General features: G+C 37.1%; 2 protein-coding genes across 2 annotated transcripts in view; both read left to right on the top strand.

Moving 5' to 3' along the window:
* Positions 1-9,658, top strand: part of scaf8 (SR-related CTD-associated factor 8) — a 51,162-nt gene extending 41,504 nt beyond the window's left edge. The window contains exons 11-20 of the mRNA XM_048190577.1: positions 979-1,088; positions 1,183-1,376; positions 1,558-1,658; positions 2,085-2,198; positions 2,287-2,443; positions 2,545-2,675; positions 2,946-3,084; positions 5,483-5,548; positions 5,660-5,884; positions 7,413-9,658. Coding sequence (XP_048046534.1) covers positions 979-1,088; positions 1,183-1,376; positions 1,558-1,658; positions 2,085-2,198; positions 2,287-2,443; positions 2,545-2,675; positions 2,946-3,084; positions 5,483-5,548; positions 5,660-5,884; positions 7,413-8,911 — 2,736 coding nt within the window. The 3' untranslated portion in view covers positions 8,912-9,658. The remainder of the gene's footprint in view (positions 1-978; positions 1,089-1,182; positions 1,377-1,557; positions 1,659-2,084; positions 2,199-2,286; positions 2,444-2,544; positions 2,676-2,945; positions 3,085-5,482; positions 5,549-5,659; positions 5,885-7,412) is intronic.
* The window catches only part of tiam2a (TIAM Rac1 associated GEF 2a), a 136,257-nt gene continuing 121,428 nt past the window's right edge, over positions 8,847-23,675 (top strand). Inside the window, exon 1 of the mRNA XM_048190570.1 lies at positions 8,847-8,925. The gene's annotated coding sequence lies outside the window, so the exon portion shown is untranslated. The remainder of the gene's footprint in view (positions 8,926-23,675) is intronic.

A 23,675-nucleotide genomic window follows, 5' to 3' on the forward strand; every position in this document is an offset into this window, starting at 1 on the left:
CTTGCTGGAGTATATTTATTCAACAAATTAGAAATGTATATTGGGCCAAACTAATAAGAGGATCTTGATGAAGGCCAGTGAAGGGATCTGAATGTTGATTTCTAGTTTTAGAGCGAGCGTTCGTGCAGCTGCGTTCTGAACTCTTTGTATGTGTTTAATAGAGCTCTTTGGTAACCCAGCAAAAACACTGTTGCAGTAGTCAATATAGAGATATGCATGAATATAGACAAATGCATGAACAAGTTTCTCATTGTCAGAAGGGGAGAGAATATCACGTACGTTGGGGATGTTTCTGAGGTGATAATATACAGTTTTAGTAACAATGCTAATGTTTTTTAAAACGGATCACTGTCAAACATGATTCCTAAGTTCTTGGCCTGATTACTGGCTTTTAGTCATAGTCAAGATGTGGAGCAATATATGTTCTTTGCATGTCTTTACCAATAACAAGTACCTCTGTCTTAGCAGTCGAAAGTTCTGGGACATCCACAATTTTATGCTCTCTGCAGTCCAGTAGTGTGGAAATTGAATTGTGGGCATCTGCTGCAAGTGAAAGATAGTTGCATGTCGTCTGTGTACTGGTGAAATGAAATATTGTACTGGTTAATTACACCAGCTAAAGGAATAATGTATAGGTTAAATAATAGAGGACCCAAAATTGAGCCTTGAGGAACACCACAAGTAATGACGTAACGCCTTGAGGGTGTTTTGTTCACACAGGGTGTGTTCCAGGACTGATCCCTGATGTTTCTAGGTCCCCATCCCCGGACCAATCCTGGGACTTGTTTGCGTTCACACAGAAGGCATTCTAGCAATTTTATGGCAATTTTCTGGGATCAACACTGTGTGAAAGTGGCTTAGCTGACTTGCAGAAATAGCCTTTTTCTGTTGGATGTTTGCCACACTCACTGATTAATTAATGTAAGCGAGGTGACAAGGATACAGTTGAAACCCCATTTTCATGTGTGCAATTTGCAGGACATGGATATTGATGAGGGACAGGATACTGTAGATGAGGAGCTCTTTGAGGCTGAGGAGAAGAAAACCAGCAGCACCCGTTCAAGGACACGCTCAAGATCTCGGTCCAGGTTGGTGTAGCATTGTTGCTAAATAGCTCTTGCCTCATTTCCTTTTTTCAGCCACAGGTAAAGAGCTCTCTTGTGAAAACCTCTTTATTCCCAGGTCACCTAAGAGAAGGAGGTCAAGATCTCGTTCAGGGTCTCGGAAGCGCAAACACAGGAAGCGATCACGGTCTCGATCAAGGGACAGAAAGAGGAAGTCCTCCCGTTCTTACTCCAGTGAGCGGCGAGCGCGGGAAAGAGAAAAGGAACGGCAGAAAAAAGGACTTCCTCCTATCCGCTCAAAGGTTCTTAGTGGTAAGACATCTACCTTTGCTTTCTGAGTTTATAAGGGTCATGTTCAAGAGGTTTAGTCTGTCAAGTTTTCATGCAAATAAGTTGCAACTTTCTGTACAAGCTAACTTGTTGATGGTACATGTCATCATGTACTTACCCTCAACATCTGTAACGCATGCTAATTTCCCAATTCCTCTTTCAGTTTGCAGCACTACCCTATGGGTTGGTCAAGTGGACAAGAAGGCCACCCAACAAGATCTTACTAACCTTTTCGAAGAGTTTGGCCAGATTGAATCTATCAACGTGAGTTGAGTTTTTGTAAATTTGAGCACTTGAGAGCTCCTTAGATTAGTTTATTTTTAGTTAGAGCAGTTGTGCCATCTGGCCAAGAGGCATTTTTGGAATCTATACAAATTTTTTTTGCTGAAGTGTTATTAGAAATAGCCTAAAACTTGAAGAAAAGTCTTGAAAATAAAGGTTCTTTGTTGCCATCTGTGGCTTCATGAACAGCCTTTAACATCCATGGAACCTTGCTGTTCCAAAAGAAAAAAAAAATTCTTTAAAGAACTGTTGATTGAAAGGTTATTTTGGGGAACCAAAAATGATGGTCCTGTGGCATCACTGCAAAAAAAAAAAATCTTTTGGAGCATTTATTTTTAAGAGTGTATTTTAGGACAGCTTGTAGGTCCTCAGGAGTTTTTAATGCTTTTTATTTATTTATTTTTCCAGATGATTCCTCCCAGAGGCTGTGCTTACATCTGTATGGTCCATCGTCAGGATGCATACCGTGCTCTTCAGAAACTGAGCACGGGCTCCTACAAAATTGGTTCAAAGGTCATCAAAGTATGTGTGAAGAATGTTCGCTGACTTATCTTTGCATTGTTCTGTAATTTCTTTTGGGAATATGTCTTAAACTTTGCGTTGCTTGCAGATCGCTTGGGCCCTCAACAAAGGGGTGAAACAGGAGTACAAGCAATTCTGGGATGTGGACCTTGGGGTCACTTATATTCCATGGGAGAAGGTCAAACTGGATGACCTGGATGATTTTGCAGAGGGAGGCATGATTGACCAGGAGACAGTCAACAATGGTGAGAAGAATTTCCTCGTTTAGGAGCTGATAATTGTATATTGTTTAACTTGTATATTTGTTCTTATACTCGGCATTTAACCCTTTTTTTTATATATGCAGAATGGGAATCACAGAGGAATACTGAGACAGCCAAAGAGACTCAGAGTCAGGCTGCTACAGCTGAAACCAGTACAACCAGCAGCACACCTAGTGAGGCCTTCACACAGCCTGTCACGATGATGCCCATGCAGGTATGATGTTAGCATTAATTCAGACCTGAAAATGTCCTGACAAATGGAACAACACATGTTTAGGTTACATCTGATTAAATTGCTAGATTTTAGGGAAGGTTTGTTGTAGCCATTAAAGATCTAGGCTGGTAACTGAAGGTTGTTGATTCAAACCCCACATAAAGTAATAAAAGACATACTACCATTGCATCATTTTGCTCCATGAGGTGCGGAGACATCTGAATTAATGACTTACCATTTACTTATCATGGATGTCTTTGTTCGGTTTAGATTCCAGTGGCACAGACGGTCTCTGCTGTTGGCCTTGTGCCTCCATCCTTCCCTGTCACCATGGCAGTGCCCCCACCAGGGTTTGGTCCTCCTCCACCCTTTCTGAGGGCAGGGTTTAACGCCTCACAGCCTCCCCCAGGTACATTCAAACCTCAACATTCAGTATGATAGATTTTTAATAATATTTCCATTTGTTGACATTAGTTGACATTATTTATCATGAACTAACAATGAAAAATACTTCCAAAACATTAATGAACCTTTGTTAAAGTAGTTTCAGCATTTACTAATACATTATTAAAATCAAAAGTTGTATCTTTTTTTAATATGATTTTAATGGACTTGAGGTAACATGAGCTATAATTAAATAGTCACCTTTATTTATATAGCACTTTATACAATACAGATTGTTTTAAAGCAGCTTTACAGTGATGAACAGGAAAATGGTGCATTTCGGCTGTTGTTCACCTGAAGTCAGTTCAATGTTGATTTAGTTCTGTTGTAAAGATCATCAGTTATTAAAGGATTAGTTCACTTCAGAATTAAAATTTCCTGATAATTTACTCACCCCCTTGTCATCCAAGATGTCCATGTCTTTCTTTCTTCAGTCGAAAAGGGTAATAAGGGTTTTTGATGAAAACATTTCAGGATTTTTCTCTATATAGTGGACTTCAACAGTTACCAACAGATTGAAGGTCCAAATTGCAGCTTCAAAGGGCTCTACATTCCTTTTTTGTAAAGGGCATTTGACTTAGTCTTTGCACGTTTGCTTTGTAGACACTGGATTGGTACCTCGCCTACATCACGTATGTTCTTTTACAACATGAAAAGAACATTACGTAATGTGTGGCACATCGCAGAGCAGTGCAAGATGAGCATTAGTGGTTAAGTATATAATTTAATTTTTTTTTTTTTTTAGAAAATGACCAATCGTTTCTCTAGGTAAGACCCTTATTCCTCATCTGGGATCATGTAGAGCCCTTTGAAGCTGCACTGAAACTGACATTTGGACCTTCAACTCGTTGAACCCTGTTGAAGTCTACTATAAGGAGAATAATCCTGGAGTGTTTTCATCAAAAACATTAATTTCTTTTTGACTGAAGAAAGAAAGACATGAACATCTTGGATGACATGGAGATGAGTAAATTATCTGGGCCTTCATTTATCAACGGTGTGTATGGACAGATTTGTAAATATAAGCACACCTCTGAGCATGCTTATGCAAAGAATCAATTGGTAGAGTAGTGACACTACACATAAAAAGCATTTAAGAGTGTCACAGTATGCAATCCACATATGTCCTGTTTCCTTTAATTATAAAACACTCAATTTATCATTTGTGTAGTTTTAAACAATGCATAATTGGTGTCAAACCCTATAAAAGACAGCTGTGGAAAATGTTTGTCTCAGTGCAATGGCTTATCTTGCGTTATTGGAAGACTTGGCAAACAATGCGCTCTGCAGAGAATGTGTCTTCCAAGATCGTGCTGATCTGCTTGGCGAGAGCACAGATTGCTCTCTTTGACATTATTGCGGTGAGGAAAAAACACAATCACGTGAATTTTAAAGGGAAGTGTTGTCACCATATATATGGTTCATTGGAGGCGTTTCCGAGTGCTAATGAATGTGAACCTGAACGAGCATGTTACTAACGCACATGTGGGATTTATCAACAGTGAATGCTTACTCGTGTGCGCAAGAACTGCGTGCGCATGTTTGATAAATACGGATTTTCTTGTACTTGGGCACATTCTAAATTTCATTCGTAGGACAAAGTATAGAACCTTTTGTACGCACTGTTCATAAATGAGGGCCCTGGGGAAAAAAAATTGTGGACTTGGTTCGAAAAAGCTAAATGGACATAAAAAATAGTCACATTTGTGTTGTTTGTGTTGATCATAAATGACCGCCATAGGAAATGAACAGGAAATAGGCAAAAATGTGAAAATACAGAGACATTCACCTTATGTCTAAAAACAAAAGAGAAAACAAAGAGAATTTATTTTATATGTAGAGTTATATAGGAATTTAGTGGTTACACCATGACATTACTGATGTTTTTCTTTTTTACTCCCACCAGATGGCACTAATCTGCCTTCAAAAATTGGATTTTAAAGGCATTTTCTCTATTTTAACATGAAATACATCTTTAATTGAACTGTTATAAAGTAAAATAATAAGTAATAAAATTTATTTTTATTATTTTCAATGGGGAAAATTATCATAATTATTGCATAAATATTAATCAGTACCATGAAATTCTCTCAAAATACAAAAGAAAAAAATATCATTGAACAAAAATATATTACAGTGAATTTACTAAAAATTAAAAAGTTACATTTCAGGTGCTCAGACACTTTTGAACTTGAACCACACAGGTGTGACGCCCAAATGAACAATACCAGAGGGTTAAATTAATTTAATCTATAAAGCAGTTCTGCAAAAAAAAACATAAAGAAAAGTCAGTTCTCATACAACAGCATCAGTACAGTCAGATCTATAATGTTGAATATTAAGTGTAAATTTCTCTTTCACAGGTTTTATGGCAACGCCAGGAGTAGGACCGTCAGCAGTTGGAACCAGTCTTGCTTCAGCTCAGACATGTATGTTAAACAGCCTCTGAAATAAGTCATCCTTTAATGTTTTTCGTGAAAGCGCTGTCCTTAAGGTCAAGCTCCTAAACTGCCGTTTTACCCTCTCTCTCACCTTTATAGCTCTAGTGCAGCCTTCATTGCCAACCACTCAAGAGAACAGCAAGGATTCTCCGTTTGGAGCCATGATTCCTCCCACCAGTACTATTCCTGGGAGTTTTATGCCATCAGCAATGCCTGGGGCAGGAGTCTTTAACCCTGTGGGAGCACAGCATCAGCAGAGCAGCACAGACAAACCTCCTCAGTCTGCAGAAACTATGGAGGCCGCTTCTGAGATAACACTACAAGGTAAATGGGTTTATAAGCACATTTTACTTAATATGAATACAAGTCGTGTGCATCTAGAACACGGTATGCTGTTATTTTTTTTCTGTAGAACACAAAAGGAGAATTGTGTTGAATCTTGCAGCAATACAATGACAGTTCATAGGACTTGTGCTGTATACCAAACCTGTTTTAGAATCTAAATGATATTTTAGAGATTTGGTGGAGATGATCATTATCAGTGAGCATGTTTACCAAAAGTCAGCTGAAATAACCAGCTTCTCAAGAAAAACACAATTACTAGACTTAAAAAGAAATAAAATCAGGTAAATCCTCAGTACTGATGTCACTGCGTATCATCCGTGTATCCAACTCAAGTGTTTAATTTGTCATGTGCACTTCAAAAAAACAAACAGAACACAGGTTATGGCTTTTTACATGCCAGGCGAAATAGGGTAGTTTGGAAAAATGTAGCCATGTCAAATCGCTTTATGCTTGAAGGGTTAGTTCACCCAAAAATGGAAATTCGTGTCATTTATTACTCGCCCTCATGTCGTTTCACACCCGTAAGACCTTTGTTCATCTTCTGAGCACAAATGAAGATATTTTTGATGAAACCCGAGAGGTTTCTGAACTCCCTATACACAGCAAAGTCATTACAAATTTCAGGGTCCATAAAGGTACTAAAGACATTGTTAAAATGGTTAATGTGACTACAGTGGTTCGACTTTAATGTTATGAAGTAAAGAGAATACTTTTGTGTGCAAAAAACAAAACAAAAATAACGACGAATTTTTTCTCTTCCCTGTCAGTCTCCTACGCTGTTGACATAGTAAACATAGTGCAGCGCTTACGTGTTGTACGTCAGAACACCGACTCATTATTGGCCGACGCTGGTCACGTGAGCAACATGACGCATGCGTGTGATGTTGACGCAGGAGCCGGCCAATAACAAACCACCGTTCTGGTGTAGAACATGGACGCGTTACGCTGTTTACAATGTCAACAGTGTAGGAGAGTGACAGGATAGAGAAGAAATCGTTGAATAAAGTTATTTTTTTGTTTTCGCACATAAGAAGTATTCTTGTTGCTTCATAACATTAAGGTTGAACCACTGCTGTCACATGGACTATTTTAACAAAGTCTTTACTACCTTTCTGGATCTTGAAAGGTGCAATGACGTTGCTGCCTATGTGTGGTTCAGAAACCTCTCGGAAAATATCTTAATTTGTGTTCCGAAGATGAATGAAGGTCTTACGGGTTTGGAACGACATGAGGGTGAGGAATAAATGACAGAATTTTTATTTTTGGGTTGACGGCTTCAGAATCATCTGTTTAAGGATGTGCATGTAAACGTGCTCAGCAAATAATGACTTTGGTCTGTCTCACGCAAATTTGATGTAAAGCTCCTGTCATGGAATATAACCACAAGTTGTATGGACCACTGATATGTTATGGTTGTTGTTTTTTGGGGGGGGTGACTTTTGAAGGTTCCTTTTAGTTTTTATTCTTGTACTCTGGGTAAAACATTTCTTGTTTTGTTTTTTGTCAGGAATGCATAACGCAGTGCGCAGTGGAATGGGTCTGCTGGGTATGCACCCCTCTGCATCTCTAACACACCCTCTCTCTGGTCAGAGGATGGCAGGGCTGCTTCCCCTGGAACTGCGGCCCAACCTGCTCCAGGGACCCGGCGGCCGCTTCCCCCTGCTCATGCAGCCAGGTCTTGCTCATCAGGCCAACAACGTCCTGGATGCCTCGCTTCAAGCCCAAGCCCGTGTTCGGGTTCCGTTCTCTCAAATGGAGCAATTCAACCGCGCCGAGGGCAGTTTTGCAAGGGCGCCTAACCCCTCATCCGCTGGGCCTGACAGTCTGGCCAAGGCCAATAACGAGACACCGCCCAGGTCAGATGTAGGTGGCCAACAAGAGGGAGATCAGGACTATCGCTTTCCACCGCCAGAAAAGCAGAGCACGGGCTTGTTGAAGACCCCTCCTTTGGAGATGCGTACTGAGCCTGTGCCCGCCAGACCCCCTTTACTAGAACGACCTCCAAGAGCAGTCGACGGTCGAGAGGCTAGAAGAGAAAACATGTCAGGAGGGTTCAGAACAGAAAGTCGCTGGGGGCCACCCAGGGGGGACTTCGATGAGCGAGACATGAGGGGGATGTCTGCCGGACCTCCGAAGGGTTTCCAGGAGGAGCGCCCCAACCCTAACTTTCAGGGTCGTTTCGACGGCCGCGGCGGAAATTCGTCAGGACCTGCTTGGAATCGTGGAACCGGGCCTTCTTTTAACGCCAACATGCACCAGGACTACGACGACCGTCGCAGACCTTGGGAAAGGCAGAAGGACCGAGACGACAGGGACATGGACTTCAGGGGCGAAATGAACGGCAACCGCCATAGCCGGGAGCGAGACAGAGACCGCGAAAGGGAGAGGGACAGGAATCGGGATCGCGAACGAGCCAGAGAGCGCAATCGCGAGAGAGAACGAGAGCGCGACAGGGAGAGGGAGAACGAGAAGGACAAAGAGCGGGAACGCTGGACTCCCCTTTCTTCGCAATCTCAGCCTCAACCGCTGCTTCCTCAACCCAAATCTCAGCCGCTTCTCCCTCTTCCGACCCCCCTGCTCGCTCAGCCTCAAGCACAGGAACAAGCGCAAAATAACTCGCCGTCTCCGCCGCCGGTGCCCCAACACCAGCCTCACCCGGAACCGAAACCAGATGCTGAACTGCAAGCGGAGGAGAAACCAGAGTCACTCAGCCCCCCTAAAGAGTCGCCAAGTAGTCAAGAGCAGGAGGAGGCTTCGTTTGTCAATGGAACGGAGGCGGATTCAAAACCTCAATTAGACATTTCAGAGCCCGCGTCCCAGACTGCTACAGAGCCCTCTCGTAGCCCCTCTCCATCCCTCACCTCCACTAACGAGCCCTCGAAGGAAGAGAAGACCCCAGAAATGTGTGTTTCCTCATCTGTGGATGCAGACACTAAACAGACTGGGCCAAAGGTGAACGCTGAGACTGAACCTGAGCTAGAGAAAACTGACACTGAGGAAACATAATCATCACTCAGTAGGTAAAGATCATTTTGTATAGTCATCTCTGTAATCGTTTTGAAAGCTCTCACAGGACCCACTCGGTTCGCTAGATGATAGCAGACACCTTAATGAATGATTCTTACCTCTCAAGCTTCAAATGTATGTGCGTTCTAGGCGGCTCACACTAGAGGATCTAAATGGTAGGTGGGATTTTAATATTTTATTTTATTCCCTGTTTTTAGTTTTTAATGCAACCCCATTGTTTTAAACTAGGTGTGTTTTTGTTTTTGTTTTTTTTTCTGTCATCATGACACTTGCTTGCCAAAATATTATCTAGCCTAATTGTAAATGCAGGGGGGAAAGAGGTTTGACCTTCCTATGGAAGAGTGTAAGGATTCTGGCTGTCTCCTTTGGATTGATTGCAGAATACTTGATAACAGCACTGGCTTGTTTCGTCTTTTCTTTTCAACACTGCAGCTGCGAAGTTTGACATGAATGCTTCTGTGGTGTCCAACGCTTCTTGTCTCTAAAGCAGAATATACGTACATCAAATACAGTGAGAACAGTACTGAGTTTTAGTTGCTTTGAAAGGAACCTTTACAAAAAAAAAACAAAAAAAAAAGAAGATTAAACTACGATGTATTATCCCAATATTAAATGTCTGTGATTTTTCCTTCAAACTTCTATGGAAATACATGTGCTCAGAAAAGGCGATCAAAGGAAAAATGGATGTTTTGGTTTCAAATAAACATGCTCTGATTGTTAAAAAAATTCTTTAGGACTGTGTTTTGTATCGAGGAGAGAAACCATCTGCACACAAAACCATTAAAGCCACGAGCCAAGTGATAATGGCCCCAGTGTCGTGGATGGGATGAAATGTTTAGGCTGTGAACTGATCTAAAGTTTTTGGGCGGCCACCAGATGTTTGTCTGTGCTGTGAGGTTAGCATCTCCTTCGTCTTTTACCCAGTAGAGCAGCTTTGCATGCCGCATCAAGTCTTGAAAGCATTGGAAATATGTCATGCACACATCAGTTTTGATACAGCTCACACTCAGATGTGTAATCTTCACCGGGTTTTGCTGCAGAATTCACTGCTAGTGTTTAATCACACAAAACACATGCTCTCCCTGAACTTGATAGAATGTTAACCACCATTATTTTCTCTAATATTGTGAAGTAGATGTGTACAGAGTCATTTTTCAGGAATAAAAAACCTAGAAAGCAAATTTATGCGTTTTTTTTATTATTATTGTGAAAGTAGCTTCCTTTTGAGCTAATTGAAAGTATGCTGCCTGCTTTCCTTTAAAGGGTTAGTTCACCCAAAAATGAAATTTCTGTCATTAATTACTCGCCCTCATGTCGTTCCACACCCGTAAGACCTTCGTTCATCTTGAGAACACAAATGAAGGTATTTTTGATGAAATCCAAGAACTTTCTGTCCCTCCATAGACAGCAACATAACCACTTTCGAGGTCCAGAAAGGCACTAAAGACATCGATAAAACAGTCGACGTGACTGCAGTGGTTCAACCTTAATGTTATGAAGCGACGAGAATACTTTTTGCCGGCGTTCTGACATAGAACCTGGAAGCGCTGGACGTAAACAACGTACGAGACTGACACAGAAGAGAAGATATTGTTAAATAAAGTTATTTTTGCACACTAAAGTATTCTCGTCGCTTCATAACATTATGGTTGAACCACTGCAGTCACTTCGACTGTTTTAAGGATGTCTTTAGTACCTCTCTGGATCTTTAAAAAGTGGTAGTTAAATTGCTGTCTCTGAAGGAGTCATATACCTCTTGGATTTCATCAAAAATATCTTAATTTGTGTTCTGAAGATGAACGAAGGTCTTACGGGTGTGGAATGACATGAGGGTGAGTAATACATGACAGAATTTTCATTTTTGGATAAACTAACCCTTTAAACCACTATACAAATAAGTTTACTGCCTAATTTTATGTAAATATGCCAAAGTGTCCAATTCACTAATTACCCTGAAGTCAGTCACTCACAGTTTTGATTAAAAACTGACTTGCTCATTGAAACAGAAGTCATTTTCATTGTGCAATATATTTCTCTGTTGGGTAGTTGAAGTTCCTGAGTCATTCATCTATTACTGAATGTTGGATAGTGTGTCAGTAATATGGTATTTTAATAAAGCATGACCATTTTGTGCCCGGCAGACAGAAATGCTTTAACAAAACAGTGGAAAACTGGTGGCCCACATGCAATTAACATGTTCATTGTGTGAACCTTAAAGGGATAGTTCACCCAGAAAAGAAAATTATCATTTACTCACACTAATATTGTTCCAAACGCACAAGACTCTGGGTTCCTGAAGAATCTTTGGAACAAAAATCAAGATATTTTTAATATTCTCTCATTGTTTTAAAAAAAAAAAAAAACGAATCCATTTGAATCAATCGATTTAATCAAGTCCGCTGAAGAGAAGACAAACCACATTGGTTCTTAAGCATCAAGTGAGCATTATTGTGCTTTAAATTGTGTTCATCTTTAAAGTATAAATGTGAATAAAAATCTCAAATAAACCTTTTCATCATTTAACACATTTGTGTCTTTTCAGAAATATCTAATTAAACTGCTTGATTCAAATGGATTAATTTAATGAAGTTTTTGTGTATTTAGTAACTTTTTGATGTGAAGAGTGTATTTTTCATCAGCTCTTTTAATCATCAGCTCAGTAGCTTAATTATTTTTGACAGAACTTTAAAGGTGCTAGATCCAACAGCTCTGATTATAAATACCCACAATTCCTATACAATACAGTAGGCAAAAAGTAGTATGTGAAATTAGTAGGTGTGCATTTATAGTATTCACAAAGCAGTATGTGAAAAGTACTCTGATGACCTACTACTAACACCTGAAGTGTGTCCAGTGGACATCTAACTGTACATGAGGCCCCTGGAGGGGATTAAAAAATGGTGGCGAAGCAACAAAACTGGCGCCAGTAGTCACAACAATGTCAACATTACGACTGAATTGCATTCATAACACGCATACATTGACAATACAAAAAAGTATGTTCTGTAAGTCTTTTGTCAAATGTAGAAGCTACTATGATTAGTATTTTGATTTGATAGCAAAGCCATATGACAATTTCATTGACATCAGATGAATCAAGAGTTTAGCAGTGCTCTGCTGATCAACCACACAATGCACTTGGCCATACATATCAGCAAACATGCTTCTGATTTATAAACTTGCAGTATGAAGATGCTGCTTAACCAGCCATCTGCTGCTGGCGTGAGTGCTGGAGGATAGAGGAGGGGAGGAGGGCTTGTTAACTCGCTCTCGCCAGAAAATCACTGAGGCTGAAATGTTTAATCAGCAGAAATCTCTCTCACTACATAAAACACACAATGCAATACAATATAACCGTGATGGAGAGATTACAAATAAACTACTCAAAAGCCTGATATTTCTTAACATGAATTTTTCTAAGAAATTATGTTTGATGTTTAAAGTAAATCTACACTCTAAAAAATGCTGGGTTAAAAACAACCCAAGTTGGGTTGAAAATGAACAAACCCTGCGGTTGGGTTAAATGTTTGTTCAACGTGCTGGGCAGTTTTATTTAACCCCACTATTGTTTAAAAATGACTATATAGTTGGCTTAAAATGAACCCAAAATATGTTGGAAATTAAAAATCAGACACATAATTACTACACTCTAAAAAATGCTGGGTTAAAAACAACCCAAGTTGGGTTGAAAATGGACAAACCCAGCAATTGGGTTGTTTTAACCCAGCGGTAGGGTTAAATGTTTGCCCAACCTGCTGGGTAGTTTTATTTAACTCAATTATTGTTTAAAAATCACTGTATTGCTTAATTAAAATTAACCCAAAGTATGTTGGAAATGAACATTTATTCATGTTCAATGAATAATTATTAAACAATAAACATTTATTAAATTGCTTATTAATAAATTTATATTAATAAACTATTGAACTATTACATTTATATTAATAAAATATTAAAGCTTATTAATAAACATTCACCTTTTGTCTATTATTGTTGCCTCTAATTGCATCTGGTTTTTAATTTCCCAACTATTTTGGGTTCATTTTAAGATAGCCATATAGCAATTTTTAAACAATAGTGGATTTAAATAAAACTACCCAGCAGGTTGGGCAAACATTTAACCCAACCGCTGGGTTTGTCCATTTTCAACCCAACTTGGGTTGTTTTTAACCCAGCATTTTTTAGAGTGTAGAGGCAACAATAATCAAAAGGTGAACATTTATTAATAAGCAATTGAAAAAATGTTTGTTTCATTATTAATCATTAATAAATTAATGTTCATTTATTAAACACATTAATAAATTTTAAATTTTTTAAATTTTGGGTTCATTTTAAGCAACCAATATAGTAATTTTTAAACACTATTTGAGTTATAACGGCCCAGCAAGTTGAGCATACATTTAACCCAACCGCTGGGTTTGTCTATTTTCAGCAGCTTGGATTGTTTTTAATCCAGCTTTTTTTTTTTTTTTTTTTAAAGAGCGATTGAACAAAACATTTGTTACAGTATTTATTTTGTTAATGTTAGTTAATAAGTCATTCATTGTTCATGTTAGTTCACAGTGCATTAATAAAATGTTAAAAAAACAACTCTTGATTTTAATAATGATTTAGTAAATGTTGAAATTAACATTAATTTAGATTAATAAATGCTGTAGAAGTGCAGTTCATTGTTAGTTCATGTTAACTAAAGTAGTTAACTAATGAAACCTCTTAGTAAAGTATTACCAGTAAATGTTTAACTTAGTAAACATTAATAACTCTTAATTTCCAACCTATTATGAGTTCATTTTAAGCCAGCTATACAGTCATTTTTAAAACAATAGTAAATAAAACTACCCAGCAGGTTTAGTCAAACATTTAACCCAACTGCTGGGTTTGTCTCTTTTTAACCCAGCATTTTTTTAGAGTATAAGCTGCTTCAGTCCAGTAAGCGTTCATCTCGAAATATTGCTAACAATATAAAAGTTAGGTTTACTAAAAGACACATTTACCTTGACCTGAAGGGGGCTGATTTTAGAATTATAATGAAAGGCCGTTTTGATCACGTTGATAATTTATTGGCCTTAGAAATTCACATGAAATATGATGCAGTAGAGAAATAAGAAGCCATCCTTTCGTGATCCCTACATACACTGATCTTTAGCTTTAGTATTTGGAGGACTGGAGAAGAGAGAATGTGAGAAGTGTGAAACATGAATTCCCAGCCGTTCAGCTCTCAGCAGGTTCCTCAGCTCAGACTGTTCTCTGAGGACAGCAACTCAGTTCTGTTAGGTTTACACTGCTTTCATATGCTAGTGCGTCGAATACACTACACAACTTTTAAAATCGGAACAGATTTGAAAACAGTAGGCATCATACGCTTGCCGACTTTGTAAATAGAGTGGTGCAGGTATGACGTCACTGTAGGCCAATCATCTGTTCCCATCACACCGGATCCCTCAACAAAATCCCAATAGGATTTTTCCATAGGCTTTTGGATAATTGCAATAAACAAGCTCTGTGATCAATAAACCTTTGATACCCACGTTTAGTCCATCAGGATAATTTTCACAGATGAATTCTGAAGCCTAAATGCAGTTGTCAGAAGTAAAAAGCTAAAGGTAGGCTATAAACGGACTACACCAAGGTCCCACGACTTCAACGTCACCATCACTGACAACTCTTTCAGTTTTTATATAAAAACATTTTCCCAGAAAGTTTGAGTTGGAATAGTTTATAAGAGCATGATTATAAGTGAAATGAGGCTGTGAAAGTGGACTGAGTTCACCTGTTCGGCGTGATGACGGCCTCTTTACTTTTTCAAGACACGTAACAGCTCAAAAGAAATCATGAGTGAGGTAACACTGATGCATTTTATGTCGTAGAATAAAACTTGAAAGTGTCTTGAGCCTGTGTCCACCACAGACCTTATTTCAGACATTTAACCAAAACCCCATTCAAAAAACCCGTTGACTTCAGGATAATGGATCCGAAAGTGCTAAAATGCTAACTCGCTTCTGAGTTTTGGACTACAGAGTGATGTCAAACCTGCACCACTCTATAGTTACTGAGGATCATACACTAAACGATTGAGGATCACACACTACCAGACTTTCAGGCAACTAGCATCAGCTTACTGTAAATCACGGTAAAAGTTGTGTACTGTATTCCAGCCTTTACAATATCTCGATTAAAAAATAAATACCTCCTGCCTGATCACAGTAACATTGCCTGTAACCTAGATGACATTACATTTCTTATTATACCATTTTCACATTGTTTATACAAACTTTGTATAATTTCATTACTGTACATGGTTGAATATTTGTTAAATATTGCAGTATGGAAGGATTTTTTGAACAAAAACCATATTAAAACTCAAAAGGCAGCATGAATTCAACTGATCCTATTTATTTTCTTGATGCATGTTTCTGGCTTTATGAATGATTCATCCGTTCATTTCTTTATAATTATTTTGACCTTGAAATATTTAATCAAAAGTCAAGCCCGTCACATTCAGATATGCAACTCACTTTTCCTAAGCCAACCTAAGAATAAAATCAAGTCTCGCACTACATTTTTGTTTCTTGTTCTGTAAGACGTTTCACTCAGTGATGATTCATCAATACAGTAGTAAGTTCGGTTGCAACTTCCTCTTCATGCCAACGTTTTGTTTAGTCCAATAGCGAAGACACCTTTGCTCAAATACTGTAAGTCTCCATTGTCCAAAAAACAGAGCAATAGTTTATTATACATTCATGAATTTCACATTTGATAGTGTTCTCTGTAACCGCATGCACATTTACTGCTATTTGTAAAACATTTCAGCTGGTTAAGTTCACCTGCTGCCTTAAAAATGTGTTAACTCAACTAAACATAAGTTAACCCAACTTAAAGATAATTTGTTTCAACTCACAAATAGTCAAGACAATGTATTACTTTGTTTAATTTTTAACTTAAAATAATGCATTGTCTTGACTATTCGTGAGTTGAAACAAAGGTTATTTTCAAGTTGAATTAACTCGCATATTTAAGTCAGCAGGTGAACTTTCATTTCTAAGTTTAACCAGCTGAAAATGTTTTACAGTGTTTCACATAAACTGTATCTTATGTTTCTGACAGTTCTGAGCCATTTGAAGGCAAGGTTTAAGTAAATATAGCACTTTTGAATAGTGATTTTTCTTTTTCCCCCTAAAAAACTGTTAGGTTCACTGATATCACTTTACAATTAGGTCCTAATATTTCAATAATTCAACACATTCGCATGTTCTTGGTTCTCTAATGACATGCAGGTAAATGGATGAAATATTGAATCTTTACATTTGAATCAATACATTTGTTCATTGTTAGTTCATGTTAGCTAAGGTCCATTGAATAATATCAACAAATACAATTTTTTATTTAAAAAATGTTTTAGTTAACATTGAAATTGACATGAACTAAGATAACAAAGCTTTAAATGTATCTTTTTTTTTATTGTAAGTTCATATTAACAAATAGTACCTTATTGTAAACTTTCATGTGTCGGTTCCAAACTGTGAAAAGCACATCCGTTTGTATCCTCATGGACACAGCTGTGACAGCGACTTCGGACCTTGCTATTGGTCAGAACTAGGGACCGTTGTTGGTGGTCCAAAATCAATGTTTGAAGATTGTTATCTGGATTTAATTAACTTTTAATGTCTGTATATGTTTCACTAGAAAAACAAAATAACCTGAGATATTATCTGAGCTCAATCACTCAGAGTAACTGAATCAATAACAGTTTAGATGAATAAACGTTTCAGCGCATCAAGGTCTTATTCTAATGTGTTTTAGCAGATGCGAAGGATAACCAGTAGAGGTCAGACTGACTCCTCTGCAGGCTTCTTCAGAGACCTTGGAGGTTTTCTGAGGACAGTCCACTGGCCTTCATGCACTAAACCATTACATATGTATTTATCCATACATTCAGAATATACACAGACACTTGTCCAATCATGGCATCAACACCACATTTTGATGGACTCAAAAAGCATTCTTAGCTTTTAAAAATAAATGAACTGCTTTAGCTTCTATTCAGTGACTCCCCAAAGCATGTGAGTTTGTACATTGCTTATAGTGCTCTTCACAGAGTTCTGTAGATCATAATGGTGTAGTGACGTGGTTTCACTATATATTTCCGACAGTGAAGCTTTTCAGTCCTACACTGTAAAAAATGTTATCAGATCATTTTTTCTTTTGTCAAATCAACTTAAATAATTAATGTAGTTCAGATAACATAATATTTTGAGTTTCTGTTGATTGAACCTATCGCCTTCGTTGTATTAACTCAAATTTTTAATTTAAATGAACTCAAAATTTTAAGGCAATCAGGTAACTTACTTTAAGTTAAACCAACGTTTCTTTTTTACAGTGCATGGAATAGCAACAGAATCTGCCTCTCATGTTTGTAAATTAAATGACACAAAAATGACTACAAAGTCTGCCGTATGTAATTAACCAGATCCCACTTTGTATAATTTCGTTACTGTACATGGTTGAATATTTGTTAAATATTGCAAGGATTTTCTGACATTGAACAAACACAATATTAAAACGCCAAACGTCAAAAGTCAGCATGAATTCAACTGATCCTATTTCTTTATCATCCATTCATTTCTTTATAATTATTTTGACCTTGTAATATTTAATCAAAAGTCAAGCCCGTCACATTCAGATATGCAACTCACTTTTCCTAAGCCAACCTAAGAATAAAATCAAGCCGCACACTAAATTTTTGTTTCTTGTTCAGTAAGACGTTTCACTCAGTGACGATTCATCAATAGTAAGTTCGGTCGCAACTTCCTCTTCATGCCGACTCTTTGTTTTTTCAAATAGTGAAGTCATCTGTAATGCTACTGCAGCCCTATTGATTATGATATCTGAATTACTTCTGAGATTTTACTGATGTCTTGCGCATTCTCTCATATTCTGTAACTACCTCATAATTTTAGATTGTGGGGGTAAAAAATTTTCAATACCGTTGACAGATCTTATTTCCTTCAAGCTCTCATTAAATTCCTGTCATTTATTACTCACCCTCAAGTAGTTGCAAACCCATAGACCTTCATTTATCTTCAGAACACAAATTAAGATATTTTTGATGAAATCCATGAGTTTTTTTTTATCACCCATAGAAACAACGAAATTACCATATTCAAGGTCCATAAAAGTAGTAAAGACATAGTCAACCTGACTTTAGTGGTTTAACCTTAATGTTATGAAACGATAAATACTTTTTGTGCACAAAAACAAAACAAAAATACTGACTTTATTCAACAATTTCCCCTCTGTTGATGTTGAAGTCACATTGCAGAGCTTCCATGTTTACGTCAGAAAGTCGACTTATTATTGGCCGGCTCCTGCATCAGCATCACACGCATGAGTCGTGCTGATCACGTGAACAGCGTCGGCCAATACTGAGCCGAAAGCACTGAACGTAAACGGCATAGGAGAATGACACAAAAGAGAAGATATTGTTGAATAAAGTCTTTGTTTTTGCACACACAAAAAAATCTTGTCGATTCATAACATTAAGGTTGAACCACTGTAGGACTATTTTAACGATGTCTTTACTGCCTTTCTGGGCCTTGAAGTTGGTTATGACATTGCTGTGTATACACTCTAAAAAATGCTGGGTTAAAAACAACCCAAGTTGGGTTGAAAATGGACAAACCCAGCGATTGGGTTGTTTTAACCCAGCGGTTGGGTTAAATGTTTGCCCAACCTGCTGGGTAGTTTTATTTAAACCAACTACACTGTAAAAAAAATCCCGTTGTTTCTACGGAAAAATACCGGTAGCTGTGGTTACCAGAACAATACTGTAAAAATGACATCAAACCGTAAACATACTTACGGAGTTACATGTGAATTTTACATTTTAAATATGTATATTTAACATTGGATTTCAGTAATATTAACATCATTGTTACACACTGTAAAAAAAAATCCCAGTAAAATTTATGGTAAAATAACGTATTTCATTAACTGATATAATGTTAATTTACTAACCTAATGAAGTACTAATATCTGTTTTGTACCTTTATAATACACTGACAGTCACCAAACACAGTGGTGATAAGAGTCACATGATGAATCAAAGTTCATCACAAGCAGCTTTTCCACAAGCTGAGGAGGACAATACTAATATATAGAAGGTGCACACAGTGTCATTCACACACACACTAAACACCATCATGGTAACATGCATGAAATTTTAAAAATGCAATAAACATTAATTTAACAACATTAGATGTAACATAAAACCCTAATGTACATAACTGATTAGAACAAAATGAGAAAAACTAAGAAGAAACAGAGTTATTTCAACGAAAATATATCAAATGTGAAGTGTCACGCAGGGAATTGTGGGAATGTCAATTTACATTTTTTTACAATGAATTGTTATTTTTCACTTCCAAAAACTGTGAATTTAACGGTATTTTACCGTAAAATTACATTAAATGTACCGTTAGATCTATTACAGTTATTCACCGTATATAGTACGGAAACTTTCTGTAAACCAATTGACAGTTTTTCACCGCAGCATTTTTACAGTCTTTTACTGTTAAAATCACGGTCATTTTTTACAGTGTACTGTTTAAAAATTGCTATATGGCTAGCTTAAAATGAACCCAAAATAGTTGGAAAATTAAAAACCAGATGCAATTAGAGGCAACAATAATAGACAAAAGGTGAATGTTTATTAATAAGCTTTAATATTTTATTAATATAAATGTAATAGTTTAATAGTTTATTAATATAAATTTATTAATAAGCAATTTAATAAATGTTTATTGTTTAATAATTATTCATTGAACATTAATAAATATTCATTTCCAACATACTTTGGGTTTATTTTAAGCAAGCAATACAGTAATTTTTAAACAATAATTGAGTTAAATAAAACTACCCAGCAGGTTGGGCAAACATTTAACCCTACCGCTGGGTTAAAACAACCCAATTGCTGGGTTTGTCCATTTTCAACCCAACTTGGGTTGTTTTTAACCCAGCAGTTTTTAGAGTGTAGGGAGATCAGAAACATCTCAGATTTCATCAAAAAAATATCTTAATTTGTGTTCTGAAGATGAACAAAGGTCTTACGGGTTTGGAACGACATGAGGGCGAGTAATTAATGACAGAAATGTTTGGGTGAACTAACCCTTTAAACAGCTAGTTTAGTTGAACATGTAAGCAGAGTTGTGTGATATGAGTGTCAGCAGCCAGGGCAAAGATGGCAAAAGCATTTGAAGATTTCTCGTGACATGTTCATTACTGCTATTCTTTAAATCACATTTTAATTGACGTTCCATGATTGTAAGAGTGGATCACCATGATGAAAAGTTTCCATGACCAACACCAGTCGGGTGGTTTTATAGGACACCAACTGCTGTCCTCCGTCACAGGGCAGACTGACTAATGCAGCGCCTCGGGCTTTGACACCTGGTTTTGTGCTCTGTGACAAAAGTCTGATTGTTTCCTCTAGAGAAGCTCTAGCTCTGTTTGTTTAAAACAGATGTACGTGATTTCAGCCCTTGGGCTTCGTCGAGTTCCTGTTTCAACCAAAATTCCTTTATTGACAGCCTAATATACAGCCAAAACTTGTTTGGCATGTGGTGGATGAATTTGTGATGCACTTTTGCATATGAGTAATATAATTTGATGACAAAGTATGCATAAGACATACACACAATTGCAAAATGAGATGAACATCTGCAAAATTTATTTCACGTTAAACAAAATTAACTCGATACAAAAAAAAAAATATCTGGTGGGAATCCTGTTTTTTGGTTGATTACATTATATCAGTTTGTCACTTACTGCAAACGCTACAATCATAAAATAAGGTGTGGGGTTATGTCTGAATATATTTCCCCCTAGAATTTTACTATTAGCTTCATCTTAACTTATTCTAACATCTGATTTATTTGAGTGATTTAATCTCAACCCCCGCATCAACAAGTAAAGCCCAACATTTGGATGGCAATGACTTCATATCTCTAGTATAGCCTCCCATGTGGTTACTCCAATCTGGTCCTTCAGTTTACCCCATCAGTATTCACTCACTTAGGGAGATTAATTATTCATGATCATGCTTATTAATGACGGCAAGCATCTGTGCTCCCCTGTGCCTCCCTCACTCACTGCTAGCCAAACAAGCGGTCAGATTAGAGAATGAGGTTTGAGCTTCATCGCCATTTAGCAAGGCCTTGGATATGGATTCATCAAAGCATGAAATAAGAAAATGAACCCTTCTCCTGTTTGATCCCCTTGTGGTCCGGGACCGGATCTTTGTACTCATCTGTGACCTGGCATATGGCCTTTGGCCTGCTAATAACTCGCCCTGCATGGAGCCGAATAAATGCTGAGTTTCGTGTGAATATTTAAAAGTTTGTGTAGTGTGAAGTAGAAGCTTAGGAATAGTTCCTTTAATTGAATATATTCCTTTAATGCAAATTAACCTTGCACTCTCTTTCATTTAACAAATAAACAGCATAGAGATGCAGGCTAAATTAGGCCTATTTGATTTTGGATCATAGGAAAGAAAAGAAAAGTTCCTATATGAGGCAGGCGCATTTTAGCGACAGGGGAATATCTAATACTGATCTCTCTAAATAAATTGTTCATTCACGACCTGCACTTGTGTATTGTCTTTCCCACCCTGTTCACTTCCAAACCATGCAATATGCAAATGATGGTTATATTTTTGTGTTAAATGTGCAAGATAAAATGGAACTTTATGGAGGTTTAATAATGGTATAAAATATAATACTAAATACAGTGTATATCATATATATCATAATGCATTGGGGAAAATATTTGCACCTCAAGATACCTGATTATAACACACACAAAAAACCTAATGGAGAAATAATTAAGATTTATTAAGTGTTAACAATGAGAATATGTGGTTTTTATAATCAATTAACACTGCTTTTGTCATTTTTTTACAAGATGGACAAAATTTGTCACCAAAAAGTCATTCGGTTTAACCAAAATTTTGGCTTTACCGAATGACACTTTTGGTTATACCGAATGACGATGTTTTCAAACAATGCTAACAGGCTGATATCGAGCTAACTAGCAAAAGGACAGTCAAACATTTTATATTTAGTACAAGTTTTTAAAATATTACAACATTTTCCATGTTTTATAGCGGTTGTACCGAATGACCTGATGTTTCGAGACATGCGTATGAGCAAGTGAAAACATGAATTTTTTAAATGGATAAGAGAGATTTAGTTACTTTGCTTCATGACCATGTGGTCCTTTGCAGGTGTCTGAATGATGTCACATCCTGTCACGTTACTGACCGCATGACTTGATCCAAAATGGTCCCTTTATATTGGTTACTCCGAATGACATCAATTAAATTATTTTTCCGGTCATTCTTTCTCATAACAAAGCAACGACTTCTACACATAATTTTAATACCATTTTGCAATATGTTGATATATGATGTTATAAAATCATGTAAGAATAAAACATACATACATTTATTACATTTTAAGATATTTTAATCACAAATGAAATGGCTGTATTGGCCCTATGGATGGTTAAACTGAATGACCCTAGTTGCACTACCTTACATACTTTGGATGTCATATCTTTGTTTTTTATTAGTATTAAGGCCTTTGGACAAAACATGACCCGTCATGTCATTGACCCATTAGTATATGTTGAAATTAACATTAAGATTAATAAATGTTGTAGAAGTTTTGTTCATTCATAGTTTGTTAACTTAAGTATTCAACTAATGAAACCTTACTGTACAGTGTTACCGTAGTTTATTGTTACCGATTTGTTAGTGTTACCGATTTATTGCAGTTGCTGATATTTATATGGTAAGATGGAATTCTGAAAGATTGTAATGTAAATAACAGCATAGACTACTTGCATAAAATGCATATAAATATCAGTTGTCGTTTCTATCTCCCAATAATATGTATTAATGTGGTAATCTTTAAATGCTTTGTTTTATGATCAAATCTCTGTAGTTTTTATTATGGGGGGATAATATAATAAACATTCCTCAAAAGCCTGATGTATCATATTTGATACTCGTATTTTAACATGATTCTTCTAAAAATTATGTATGGATAATCAAGTATTAGTTTTAGAATGATATTAAAATGCCCTTCACTTGCTTTAAAGGTATAAACTATCAATGAGATGACAGAATGCATGTAGAAGATTGTGTGCAGCAGGTTTTTAGTTTGTGATCATACATGTTAACAATTTAAAGACCTTAGACATTTATTGTATCAAATAAGACAGAATGATTTTTATGGGTATGACCATAAGAAATATCAATCTTAAAAATTAATATATTTATAAATATAATCAATCTTTTGGTTGGTATTGTATGTATTTACGATATGATTTTTAAGATCAGCCAATCCAGCCCTCTTCTCTTTTCGCCTGATCATAAAATCTAAGCTGTGATTATTCAGATCTTTCTCCCAGCTCTCTCTCTCTCTCCTTCGGGAATACTTCTTGCATAAACACCCTGCATGAGCAATGCACCAGCTCACACCAATCTGAACATGTGAGAATTGAATGAGAATGACTGACATCAGGGGGCATAACACATCTTCACACACACACAGACCCTGCACACGCTTCAGAGAGGTGTATGTGGGTGTGTGGCTGTGGCCTGATGACCGGGTCTCTATGCTGGCTATTTTATTGATCGAGGGAAGACAAAGGGAGAATGTCCTCACAGCTCATGCATGCATAA

The sequence above is a fragment of the Megalobrama amblycephala genome, linkage group LG5 (genome assembly GCF_018812025.1).
Source record: "Megalobrama amblycephala isolate DHTTF-2021 linkage group LG5, ASM1881202v1, whole genome shotgun sequence".
NCBI lineage: Eukaryota > Metazoa > Chordata > Actinopteri > Cypriniformes > Xenocyprididae > Megalobrama > Megalobrama amblycephala.